The sequence below is a fragment of the Miniopterus natalensis genome, chromosome 2 (assembly GCF_054644295.1).
Source record: "Miniopterus natalensis isolate mMinNat1 chromosome 2, mMinNat1.hap1, whole genome shotgun sequence".
NCBI classification, from domain to species: Eukaryota; Metazoa; Chordata; class Mammalia; order Chiroptera; family Miniopteridae; genus Miniopterus; species Miniopterus natalensis.
Window position 1 is genome coordinate 160,017,834 of NC_142082.1, and position 14,145 is coordinate 160,031,978.

At 37.9% G+C, this 14,145-nt stretch overlaps 1 protein-coding gene across 4 annotated transcripts in view; it reads right to left on the bottom strand.

Annotated features, from left to right (window-relative positions):
- Positions 1 to 14,145, bottom strand: part of PLEKHA5 (pleckstrin homology domain containing A5) — a 198,964-nt gene that overhangs the window by 58,707 nt on the left and 126,112 nt on the right. For all 4 annotated transcript variants that reach the window (XM_087814772.1, XM_087814773.1, XM_016197418.2 and 1 more), the window contains 3 exons: positions 10,113 to 10,213; positions 6,515 to 6,630; positions 1,517 to 1,981 (listed from right to left, as the gene is read on the bottom strand). In XM_087814772.1, the coding sequence (XP_087670898.1) occupies positions 1,517 to 1,981; positions 6,515 to 6,630; positions 10,113 to 10,213 (682 nt within the window). The remainder of the gene's footprint in view (positions 1 to 1,516; positions 1,982 to 6,514; positions 6,631 to 10,112; positions 10,214 to 14,145) is intronic.

Genomic DNA, 14,145 nt, shown 5'->3' on the forward strand with positions numbered 1-14,145 from the left:
CTCTCATTCTTACTTTTCAGTACTTTTGATACAATGGTGCTGCTGCAACCCAATTCAAGTCCAGTTCTTTCTCTGGAGACACAGACTGCCAGCACCTCAAATTTAACATGTCCAATCATTCACTGCCTTCTCAATCTTGCCAAATCTTTTCTACGCAGTGAAAGGCACCAGACGACCCTTGATGACCAGGCCCCAGATTTCGCCCCATCACTCAGGCCAGACTTGAGTGAGGTCCCCGGGTGGATATAATGAGCACATGTGAGCACTCAACTAGACTTGTCAGTTGTCTCTTGAATACATCTCCTTCCTCTCCTCATTTCAGTTACCCCAATAGCTTCTGAACTTCCTCCAATTCATTCTCCAGATTTGGCAGCCAGGATGATCTGACTGGAACACGAATCTGACTACATCCCTCCCGCCTGTTTCTCATCCAGCATCACAGCAGTTGTGCCTAAGCCCTACTGGATGTCTCTGGATCCCCTCCCTGCTCTCTCATCTGGAGTTCCGCAGGTCCTAGCCAAGATAAGCAGCCATCCTTTGCATGCCTGCCGCAGTCTCTTCCTCCGGAAAGGAGTTTCGCCGGGGCTCAGACGGTGCCGGCAGTCATATAGCACCCTCTCCCCCTCCACTCTGCCCGCACCGTATGCCGCACTTGTTTATCTCCTAGGTGAGGCCTCGGGGGAGACCTGGACCGCACGTTTTCATTATTTTACCGTCTGGTTCATGATTAGCACATAGTACTTAACAATAAATATATGAAAGGGCAAGTGTGTGCACGAATGAGTAAGTGCTGAGGTGAATAAATATAATACTTAGTCATGTATTACGAGTTGAGAGAGTCAGGCAAGGAGATGGAGAACTAGACAGCACAAGCCTTTACTGTCTCCGCTACTTGTCTCAGGAGATCTCCACACAAGTTACTAATGGCAGACAGACCAGGGAGGTGGGGAGGGAGCGAAGGGGGGAGGGATAGGGCTTACTCCCTTCCCTATCCCAGACAAATATGGTCTCTACCCACAACCTAAGCCTTCTCTTGTGCTGGGCCAAGGAAGAATAACTCCTTGTCATTATTATTAAAGTTGGGTGACAACAATGGTAGACAGAGAAAAAAACATTTATATTTGATTACTATAAAAAAGATATAGCCTGGAGAGGCGTGGCTCAGAGGTTGAGCATCGACCTAGGATCCAGGAGGTCACGGCTCGATTCCTGGTCAGGGCACATGCCCAGGCTGCGGGCTCGATTCCCCGTGGGGGGAGGGGGGGCGTGCAGGAGGCAGCCAATCAATAACTCTCTCATCATTGATGTTTCTACCTCTCCCTCTCCCTTCCTCTCTCTGAAATAAAGATAAATTTAAAATAAAGATAAATTTAAAAATATATATACACTAACAAAACTGTACTATCTAAATCACATTTTAAATGAATACTTTTAATTGGCATCTCAGAAACCAATCTCCACCAACAGAGCATGAAAGAAATCTAAGTTCGTAAACACGTAATAACAAGACACTTACCCTCTGGTTTCTTCTTCATGACCCCTCCCCTTCTGGATTTTAATCCACTGCTCCAGCTGTTGCATTGAATTGGTTCTCTGTATGACTCGATCAGCCTCTGTGTGGAAGGGCCCTGTATTTGGGTGACTGCCACCTCTAAGATCTGCCAGGCTAACATTGACTGTTTTGTTCTCTGAACTATTCACACTGACTGCCCTGTAGTGTCCGGCCTGAGCTGGGCATGTTGACCCATCATATTCAGATGGCAGAGGATTCAACTTTACACTATTAATTTTTGTTAAAGGTCTATCTTGACCATCCTTCTGAAAGCCGTATTTTTCAGCTTCCAATGCCTTTTTTTCTTCATTTTTGCTGATTTCCTTGTTTTTTTGGTTATTCTGGACCTCTGGTTTAATGAGCACTCTGTGGTTGGGGAAGTTATTGATTTCTTTAGCTGGTACACTTTCAGATGTGATCTTGTCCACTCTGAAATCAGAGAAGAAAATCATAGTAAATCAGGTGAAACAATGGACATATTATTTCTGGGAATCAATCTGGGAAAAATGTAAAACTACTTTTTACTTTACGGAAAAAAAACCTGAAAGGGTCGCAGAGGATGAATCCCCAATCAGTTGTGGTAGGAAACAAAACATACAGCGTATAAAGCACTGGAAGGTAAAAAGTGAGCGATGAGTGTCCCCACCATTAGAAATCTGGAACTATGATTTCACTCATGTGTGGAATTTAATGAACAAACTGAACTACCAAGCAAAAATACAGACTCACAGATAAGACAGCAGGCAGCCAACTCTGTTGGGGCAGGGATGGGGGGTGGAGGGATTGAGCAAAAAAGAGAGAACTCATGGACAAGGACAACATTGTGGTGATTCTGGGGGCCAAGGTACAAGAGGTCATAGAGGGGATAAATGGGGATTAAAAAAAAAGAGAAAACGGCATATTTTTAGAGGACACTAAAGTGGAGAGGGTAAAAATGACATGATATTTGAGAGTTGCTCTAAAATGTTTATAGAAATAAAAAATAAAAACAAAAAGAAATCTGGAAATAAAGCCAATAAGAGTGCCCTTTCACAGTGAAACCACAAAACCCACTTAAAGGGTTAACTTATCATGAGACAGACATGAGTCTGGTTTGTGGAAATGAGGACACCAGGAAATTACAGTTTGTTGCTATCAGAGATTTGAACCACATGACTAACCAACTCTGTTCATATTCAAGAGGACCTGAGTTTTAGGTTAATCACTTTTGGAGCCAGACTGCACATATTCAGCTTTCAGCTCTACCTCTAACTAGTTGTGTCTGTCTTAGGGCAAGGGGTAGGAATTTACCATGCCTCAATCTCCTTTGTGGTAAATGGGGATAACTGTAGCACCAAGATCACAGGATGTTATGAGGACCAGATGAGTAAATCGGTGGCTGCCACAGACTTTATTACCATTATCACTCCATCTTATCAAGCGATTTTGGATCAGAATCTGGCATCCCATGTCCATCTCTCAGAAGAATGTGCTGCTTAACAGTGTGTGTCTGGACCACTGGACAGTTTTACTGCTCACCAATGCAGTTGCTATGTCTAGGTCTTTTTGATGAGAATCAGCTGCCCTGAGACTAATCACTTCCAGGCTCTGATAAGACCAAGCTGAGTGTGTGAACCTGAATAAAAATGGCCAAGATCAAGCCGCTCTGGGAAGCCTCTCAGGAACTGGCCACGTTTTGATATATGAAAATGCTCCTGTTGAACCCTACGTGTGTGCTGCCGGTTTCAGTGATGTGTAGAAAATAATCCACAATAGCCCTGCCGGGCGTGGCTCAGTGGTTGAGCGTCGACCTAGGATCCAGGCAATCGGGGTTCGATTCCCAGTCAGGGCACATGCCCGGGTTGCAGGCTAGACAGCTGATCAATGACTCTCTCATCACTGACGTTTCTCTCTCTCTCCCCCTCTCCTTTCCTCTCTCTGAAATCAATAAAGATATATTTAAAAAAAAAAAAAAATCCACAATATACAGCCATCAATAGATAGCTTGGAGTATCATCAGTGAGGAAAAAATAAAACAGGACTACTTTTCTTGGAGTTAAGTTATGGACTATCCATATATTTAGGTTAGGTAAAACTTACAGCATCTAGACTGGAAGCAATATTAGATACTGAGAAAGTTTACTAAGATATGCTGTGGAGCTCTTTTACCTTGAAAGACAATAGTCAGGGGAGACTTACACAAAAGCACACTCATCCTTGCTAAATCTGGGGGGGATTCTTAACACTGAATATCAAATATCTGAAAAGATTTTTTAAACTCAGTTACTTCCAATCTATCTAAAGCTGTATTTAAAAAAAATTATATATATATATATCTTTATTGATTTCAGAGCGAGGAAAGGAGAGGGAGAGAGAGAGGTATAAACATGAGAGAGTCATTGATCGAGCCCACAACCCGGGCATGTGCCCTGACCGGGAATCGAACCCCGATCGCCTGGATCCTAGGTCGACGCTCAACCGGTGAGTCACGCCAGGCTGGGCTAAAGCTGATTTTTATTTTATTTTATTATTTTTTAAAATATATCTTTATTGATTTCAGAGAGAGGAAAGGAGAGGGAGAGAGAGAGACAGAAATATCAATGATGAGAGAGTGATTGATAGAGCCCGAAACCTGGGCATGTGCCCTGACCGGGAATTGAACCCCGATCGCCTGAATCCCAGGTCGACGCTCAACCGATGAGCCACGCCCGGCCGGGCTAAAGCTGATTTTTAAACCAGATCTGCATTGCCTTTTTCTCTTTATTTTTTCAAAATATGTATCATTTTAAAAATGTAATTAAAAAAGTCACAAATGCTGACTTTTCTCTAAGTGGAATAAAATTGACTCAGAAATGCATGCTGGATAACATAAATAATGTAAAACTTGTGATCTAATTTTAAAAAGCGACATTTCAGTTATTGCAGAAGATACACGGAAATATAGAAAATGAGAATAATGGGCCATAGAGATGGAAATTATTCAGAGAATGTATATTATGCTTAGATTGTTTATGCCATCAAAGATCTGCGTACAAGGGGACTGTGTTACTATAGTTCACAAGTTGCATGCTTGATGAATTTAGAAGAAATGAACTACCTAGTTAAAAACTGGATGTTTTTAATCTCTTAGGTGATATGCCTTAATAAATATCTGTACGTATTCTGGCCATATAGGAAAGAGAGACCATTACCCTAAAACCAAGAAAAGAAAATCTCCCAATACTAATGAAATGAAATATGACAATAATTAGGTACATTCAGTTTTAATAACCATATTAACAGGAAAGGATGAAAATATAGCAGCTGGAAGTAAAATAAAAAGTAATTTCTACTTGACAATGGTGATTGACACCTGGATACATAGGTAGTATTCAGTAATTTCTGGCTAAACACACAACTGGCTAAAAATTGCTACAGGCACATAACTAACAGGCTGTCAGAAATCAAACCAAAATATCGACTGTCATCTTCATCACCCTAAATTATGAGTAATTATTTGTTTTTAGAGTGGGAAATACCAGAGAAGAATAGTTAAAATTCTGAGATAAGTACAACATATAATACTGAAATTATCTGGAAATCAAATATTTTAACTATTATCTTGATTTCTGAATTCTAAATAATTCCCTAACAATTGTACTTCAAAGTTAAAATTATTTTAAGACTTTTAATTAATTATTTTCACCTACATTATCTTCTCTAGCAATCAGTGCTAAACAACCTCATTGTTATGTCTATTTAACTCACTTTAACGAATGAAATTCCTTTTATTAGCTCTCAATCTAAAATATGCATATGGTTGAGATAGTTTTTCTTAAAAATATCTGTCCTAGAGTTCAATCCTGCCCACCCCGACCCCAAGCCACTTTCCCAAGGTTCAATTACTAGTGATTGGTTAAGATGCTTTGGACTTGATATTTTTTAAAAAACCCAAATATATAGCATCACCTTAAGTCTTTTTTAATCAGTAAGTCATAAGACTTTATATGCACACACACAAAAAAAAAAAAAAAAGAAAGAAAAAAAAATACTGAGGATTTATATTGTAACAATCCTCTTTTTTCCTGAGAAAAAGAGAAAAAAAAAGTCAAAATTGCAAGCTAGCACTTTCTTTATAAGATATGTTCAATTATCGCTGACTGGGAAAAAAAATTAACTTTATCATACATCTTTCTTCAAATTTTAGGAATATAAAGAATATTTTTAAAGTGCATTATTCAGCTGCTATTTACATAGTTATAGAAACAGATTTCCTCCCACTAGTTCTCAATGTAGTTTAATATTAAAATGATCCATGTTTAAGCAGGGGAAAAAAACTCCCACAGATCAATTTTAACAGTGTATATTTATATTATCAAAGAATCTAAGTACTGAAGTTTCAGAAGAAAAAAGGCAGAACTCATCAAGAAGTAGATATATTTAGAAATAATTTAAATGCTTGATGAACTATTTCCTGGAGACATTCATCATAAAACAATCAATTAAGCAGGAAATGCTGAAAATACAAAACTCATCACAAAATTTTATTTCAATTTATTAAACTTTGCAAACATACAACATTATTTAAAAAACACAATGAAATTAACTTCATGAATATAAATTCTATTCTGAGATTTAGGACCTTAAAAAAACACTATCCTGTGTAGTTTTAAGATAACAATGAAAAATGTACTTACCGGAAATTAAAGGTAATTCTGTAAGAAGAAAGAACATTCAGTTTGAATGTTAGAATTCTGGATTCACCTTAGTACACTGACAGGTGAAAATGAATGAGGGAAGGTGGAATAAAAATGCAGGTGGTACCTCAAACTAGCTAAGGTGTATTAACTTCATATAGAACATGAATTAATCCTTGCTTTCTGAGAAAGAAATGATTTCATACCCTAACTATTAAAATGATATGTACTATGACAATGACATACTTACAGGGCATGGGATAAAATATAAGTGGAAAGAACCATTATTTTCCCTACAAGCCTTTACCTTTTCACAGGTTCTGTCTGTACCAGGGCAGCATCTAACATGGCTTTCATCCACAACTCCATCTCCTTCCCTGTATCAGTGCAGAAATAATAGGTCCTCATGTTTGGATGGGCTGCCTGATTGAAAACGACACGATCACTTTAAATAGGAATATGGGATCTGTAAAAGAAAAAAAAATTAAGTGGCTCTGTGTATAGATCACTACTATGAAATTTCAAAAGAGCAGACTTGTCTTACCTACAAGATATAGAAATGACTTAAGAAAAATATAATTCAATCTTGAAAATATATAAAGTTTTTTCCTAAGTTTATGATTTCTCTTTTAAAATTAAAAAAAAAAAAAAAGTGAATGGAAAGGAAAGGAGGTAAGAAATGAAGCACATAGTTGTGTCTGTTCCATGTACAAATCCCTAGCAATTTCCATTTACTATAATTCATACCACTTTATTCTAGAATGTTCCAGAGTAACCGGCAACAAAAGTAAGCAGCAACAAAAGTACATATCATAGTATTTCCTCCTTGTAGTCATTCCTTTAGTACTCAAAAGGTGCTGCTTTTAAAGTATTTGTCTAATCCTTACAGACACCTATATACAAACATAACAGATGTTATATAAATAATCCAAAATGGTATCTCCCTTTAACTTTTATTCTCAAGTTTCAGAGTAGAAATATAAACATTTTGGGTTTGTAGAAGGCCTACTGAAGTGGTAAGTAGTTTTGTATTTTTCTTTATGGTGGTTCAATCTGCAGAAAGTGCTGATGAGACTGCTACCCTGGGTATAAGCACTGAGCACTCAGCTTTACCCATGGGCTGACCAGGCAAAGGTGGGCAGCATCTGTAGCTGCCTCAAAGTAAAAACACAGGCCAAGGTGGTGATTCTACGGGGGAAGCATTTTAATTTCCATTTGAAAATGCCTGTGACAGTTTCCTATTAGACACTGACTGATGAAGAAAGATAAACAAAGCCTATTTCAGCACAGAATGAGGTAAAGGGAAGAGTATTAAGTATGAAGTTGGTCTGCTAAATATAAAGATGAGAGGAATAAATCTGGGGCCAGATACTTTATTCCAATATCTTGACTGTCTGCTTTATTGACATCACATTAGTTTCTTCAAAATCTTTTTCAAAGAGTTAGAATATAAATAAATTCAATAAACACAATAACCAAAATAACTGCATAACCAACAAATTCCACTTAACCATGTAGAAGATATAAAACTATCTACAGAAATAGCTCAAATGCTACATGTTAAAATAATTAAAACTACCACAAAGAGCAACTGGACTGTCTGTGGGGTTTTGGAGAAATAGTAAAGACCACTGCCCATATTTTGATCAATGGAAGACCGGCTGGTGCTAAGAAGATGCAGTTGCAGCCCTGACTTAGACACTGACAAACCACCCTCATGCTCGCCACCAGTCAAATGGAAATATTTACTAGATGATGGCGAAGTTCCCTACGTGGCTTTCCGTTCCACACTGTGTTAAGAACTGTCTATGAAGTTTCTACTTACCATGGTGATAAGCAGTAGCATCAGCATCAACACACTTAGCAGTAAAAACGGCTCATAAATGCAGAGGAAACATCGCAGAAGAGAGAATTTGAAACAGAAATTACTATTGTTACAGATAAAATTTAAATTAAATCAAATAATTACAGAAAAAATACACTTAATATTCATTTTTACTGCTATCTTAACATTCTAGTATTTTTTTAAGAGTCTAAGGGCCCAACAAAATGTCCTATGAATAGTACAAATTCAACAAACCCTTGCCAAGTTAACGAGCTAAGAAAAAAATTAAACCCATGGCCAAATACCAGTGTCAGTATGACACGGGTCTCCATGTATACTTTATAAAGCTATTATTTTAAGTTATCGGTATTGAACTTTGTTATTAAAATATTTAATTGTTTCTGTGGCAACACTATTAATGAAATTTATTGTAATATGAAGCTATTCCCCTTTTATCCACAGGTCTTCACTCAGATTTTACATTCTTCTTGAGACCATCCATCATCCCTATGGCCCTGATACCTTTCCTGCTTTTTTCTCCATAGCTAATAATGTAACTTTTTTTTTTTTTTAAATATATCTTTATTGATTTCAGAGAGAGGAAAGGCGAGGGAGAGAGAGTGATAGAAACACAATGATGAGTGAGTCACTGATCGAGCCCGCAACCCGGGCACGTGCCCTGACTGGGAATCGAACCCCGATCGCCTGGATGCGAGATCGATGCTCAACTGATGAGCCACGCCTGGCCGGGCTAATACTGTAACATTAATTAGCAAAAGTTGTAAATCAGCCAGTCCCGAGTGTTCTTTAAAAGTGAATGTGAAGTTACAAAATAGTCACAAGGATGTAAAGTAAAGCATAGCGCACGTAGTCAATAGCGTTGCGACAGCCATGTGTGGTGCCAGTGGGTGCTATAGATGATCAGGGGGAGCACCATGTACAGTGTGTGACTGACCGCTAAGTTGTACACCTGAAACCAATGAAAAATAAAACTGAGCCCGGCTGGGCATGACTCAGCGGTTGAGTGTCGGCCTAGGATCCAGGAGATTGAGGTTCGATGCCCTGACGCCCCGGTTGCGGGCTCGACCCCGTCGGAGGCGTGCAGGAGGCAGCCGATCCATGACTCTCTCATCATTTATGTTTCTCTCTCTCTCTCCCTCTCCCTTCCTCTCTCTGAAATCAATAAAGATATATTTAAAAAATAAAAATAAAACTGAAAGTGAACTGTAAAAAAAAAAAAAAAGATGTCATTTGAAAATTAAATCAATCTTGTAATGGTATAAACATTTTCATTAAGTAACAGCATGTTATCTTATTTTTCCCCCTTGCCCCTTAAATGAAAATTTTATATTAAATTCTTTAGAGTTAATTTAAAACTGACTTAAAAAAATAGGTGACCAGTGAAATGTATTCCGACCATATCATAAAGCAAAGAATGCAGCATGGTTTTAAAAATAAAAAATAGCCAACCTAGCATTAAAATGGCCTCTCACTTAAGGGTGTTCCACAAACCATCGAATCACAGAGGTGGGTGGGTATTGTCAGTCAAAGGAGGGGGAGATACTCAGGTCTGCTTGATTGAATAGTAAATTTTACATCTTAACTTCAGTATTCTCTCAAAAGTACCTGATGTTAATGATGTACATAGACCCCAAAAATCTTTGCAAATATTCTATAAGATCATAAATGTGTATATATTATGTTGAAAGTACAGCTGTCTCTTATAGTACTCTTCCCCAAAATTTATTTTGAAAAAATTAAAACATACAGTAACCTTTAAAAAAATAGTAAAATGATCACCAGGACACCTAAAGCTATATTTACGTTATTAGCATTTTTACATATCTGCTTTATCTAGAACCATTTGACAGTATAGACATAAAGAGAGTTGGTTCCTAAATATGAGAGCATGTTCTTCCTAATTAAAGGGGCATTCTCCTCCTCAATCATAAGATTATTAATATCTTTTAAATATAAAAATGACTGTAACAGAAATAAATCTTTTTATAATAATCTAAGGGTCAATATCCATTTTTAAATCAATGCAAGATTCAATTAAAAAATATGACAATTTCCTTACCTTAAAAGCATATTTGCGATTAATGTGATCCTCAGAGGTAAGCATAGCTATCTGAAAACTGGGTAACAGTATGCTTCCCAAGATACCCTCTTCTTTCTCATCTAAAAAATAATTTAACATCCAATTAGAATTTTAAATGTCCTCATGAAGCAGAATACATTTTCTCAAACTTATTTTGATCAAATCAAAGGTTGTTATACATAAATGAACTGTATTCATGCATTGTTTAGATTAGTTCTTTATAAGGCTCTAAGGGAAAATAGTAAATACAGAAGTATATTCTTTACTTTCAACAAGTTTCTCTGGTAACACTGTTAATGAAATTTATTGCTTCCCTATCATAGCAAATCAGAATTGGTCCCACACATTAGGAAAATGTCAATTAGACATAAAACCAGCATACATTTATTTCGCATATATACTGAATTTTACAAAGTCCTTTAACATGCAATTTATTGAAAATATTTTAGCATGTAAGTAACAACACAGAACTTTACAAAATTAAGCTACCCACATTTCTATGAGGATTTAAATGCCCAATAATTTTGAGCCCAGACAAATGCATCGCTCACCTAACATCCTTTGTTCTTGGCTCAAATGACTCACCAATAAGGCCTTCCTTTATCCGTTTTAAACTGCTTCCATCCATAGCCATCCCAGAACCCTCTCTTCTTTCTGGAACTTTACCACCCTCTACCCTCAATATCCCTGACACACTGTATGTTTTAATTATTTATTTACCATCTTTCTCTCCTAAACTCCGAGTAGTAGTAGATGCATAAAAATTTTTGAATAAATGACTATATATACAAATATGTATTTTAAACTATAATATAAAAACCTATGATTTCTAGAACATATAACCTTGAATGTCTGCTTTTAGCAGTCATTCTGATACACAATAACGTTATGGGAATAACGTTATGGGAATAAAGTAGAGGCCTACAAGGCAAGCACATAAAATAAACTTAGGAAAATGATAAAACATTAATCTTGGCATAGTACTGATTCACGTTATTAACTTTCTGCTTGGGGGCAGAGATGTTTATAAAACTTAAATTATGTAGTTCATTGTTAGAGACCCATAAGACAAGTTAATAAAGTTATGCATTAGACTGATGAGCTCATCAAAGAAAAAACCATTAGAAACATATTTTTTTATTTTGCTTGCCATTTTTTTTTTATTGTCATAAACTTAACAAGGAATTTTTGCCCTCATTTCTAGAATATATGATGAACTTCCAAAACAAAAAGAGTTACATTAGATAGATATTATTTCTATAGCTTTTCTCATAACGATGGAACAAAATTTTGCTTTTACAATACTGTGCTCATTCAGGTGTAGTTCACAAATATAAGAAAGAATGAACAAATGTGCAGATTTAGTCTAAAGGGTCTAAAGAAGAGCTACAAAGCAGTCATCAATTACAGGAAACATGACAATTTAAAACAGTCACATTCTGCCCTAACCGGTTTGGCTAAGGGTAGTGTCGGCCTGCGGACTGAAGGGTCCTGGGTTTGATTCCAGCCAAGGGCACGTACCTTGGTTGAAGGCTTGACACCTGGCCCCAGTCGGGACATGTGATAGAGGCAACCAATCGATGTTTTTCTTTCACATCAATGTTTTTCTCTCTCTCTCCTTTCCACTCTCTCTGAAAAGCAATGGAAAAAATATCCTCGAGTGAGGATTAAAAAAAAAAAAGTCACATTCTAATTTTAAATCCAACTTTATGTTTACATAAAGCATATAATCAGAAATAGCTGATAAAGTCATCTTCAGTAAAAAAAAAAATTATCACATAATATATTCTTTTTTGTCACATGAATGGGAAAATGGACTTTCCTGAAGTTATTTCAGAATATGCAGAGCCAGTGTGGCGCAGGGCGACTTCACTGTTTGACCATGGACTGTTTCCCAGCCGGACACCAAGTGCTGTGAGATCTCAGGCAAGTAAGTCACTGACGCTGTGTATGTTTCATCAACCATCAATTTGAGGAAAACAAGACTCACCTCAAAGAGCTGCTGTGAGGGCTAAATCAGTTAACATACATAAAGAACTCAATAATATACTCCACCTATATCAAGTGTTCAATAAATACTGCCATTATTATATAAAATTAAAGGCACTACAAGTAAAACCTTCATCTTCTGTCAAATGGCCATCCTAAGAGTTCTTCACTAGGTTCTTCAAGTGTTCCTAATCAGGGCATTCTTCTGTTTGGTTCTCTACCAAGCCTGACCTAGATAACTGTCTAACTGTCATAGAGCTTGCTTCCTCTTAAGACAGAACCACAGAATATCACCATTTTATTGGAATCAGGTGACATTTTAGATACCCCATTTCTACTCCAGCTTTAAAGACGTTTGAGAACAAGACAAGGATTACATACAAACTTATAGAACGAATTATCACTAATTATCATTCCTCACCTAGAAAGCTTCAATACTTTGTTAACTGGTCTCTAGGCTTCTAGTTTTAGTGTTAGGGTGATTCTTCTAAAGGTACACTTTATCCTGTTATTATTCTTGCATTCAGGCAGAGTTTAAACTCATTAGGGTGACAAACAAATGCCTTTTATGCCTTGATCTACTCTGTAGCCTTTACTGTGTGCTAGGTCTTCAGACATAACCTTCATTCCGGCAATATAAGCACTATGTATAATTTTACCAATATGCCACGTTCACTCATGCTAAGTCCTTTGCCTAGATCACAGTACTTTCCTAATCCCTTCCTTGTACAGGCCGGTGAACACTCACTCAACAGAACTGAACAATGACATTCTTTCTCAGACTCCTTCAGCTAATCCGTGAGTTCCATAAGGAGAGGGCTTTATATTGTTTTCTTCTACATCCTATTACCTAGTAAGATCTCTCATATATCAAAAAAACTCACCGCTGGCTACCACCTTAGTTTAGACCACTGTCATTTCTACACAATAGCTCCTAATAGTCTCTGCTTCCTTCCTATCCCTTTATAATCCACTCTCCAAGAGCAGCTTGAATCACTCTTATGCTTAAAAACACCCAATTGTATCCTTAGAGCTTTCATGGTAGAATCAAACTCCAATAGAGTCCTACATCAGTGTGATCTCCATTCCTCTCATCCATCTCTTCTCTGCCAGCTCCTCAGCTCAGCACACTGGTTTCTTTCTGCTCCTTCAACATTCCAAACCCTTTCCTACCTTAAGAACCTTTGCACTACTGCTCCTCCTGCCTGGAATACTGCGCTCACTCTAGCTTCTCCTGGCAATTTAGACTTTGCTACTTAAAATATCTGCTCAACCCGGCTGTAGTGGCTCAGCTGGCTGAGCATTGTCCTGTGCACCGAAAGGTTGCCTGTTTGATTCCGGGTCAGGCACGTACCTGGGTTGCAGGTTCAATCGCTGGTTGGGGCACAGAGGGAAGGCAACTGATCGATGCTTCCCTCCCTCCCTCCCTCCCTCCCTCCCTCCCTCCCTCCCTCCCTCTCTCTCTCTCTCTCTCCCTCCCTCTCTCTCTCTCTCCCTCCCTCCCTCTCTCTCTCTCTCCCTCCCTCCCTGCCTCCCTCTCCCTCCCCAACTTTCATAAGACTGTACTTTTCTAAAAGCACCTATCATGGTCTTTTTTACTTATCTGAGTTTATTTACGGTCTCTCTGACCTCTCTTCATGAGAGCTCTCTCTCACTGCTGTTCTGACAGCACCTGAAATGAAGCAGGTCCTGCTCAATAAATATTTGGTGAGTGAATTAAGTTCCATGGTAAGTTTTGTCAATAGACTGACTATAGGACAGAGCAATCAAGTGATTTATAATAGGGTGCGTGATCTGCCTGCTACATAGCAAAGAACACAGCAGGAACCTGGGCTTCCATCTGGTACAGGCTGCAAACCTACTATAAAAAATAGCAAATCACTTGTTCTCTTTCTGTCTTATTTCCCTATCTGCAGAACACAAACTGCACTGTCAAATTCTGACAGCATACTCTGTGTGTTAGTATACTAGGTGCTTTGAGAGATATGGAAAAATGGATGAGGCCAATGTATTCAACTGAAGA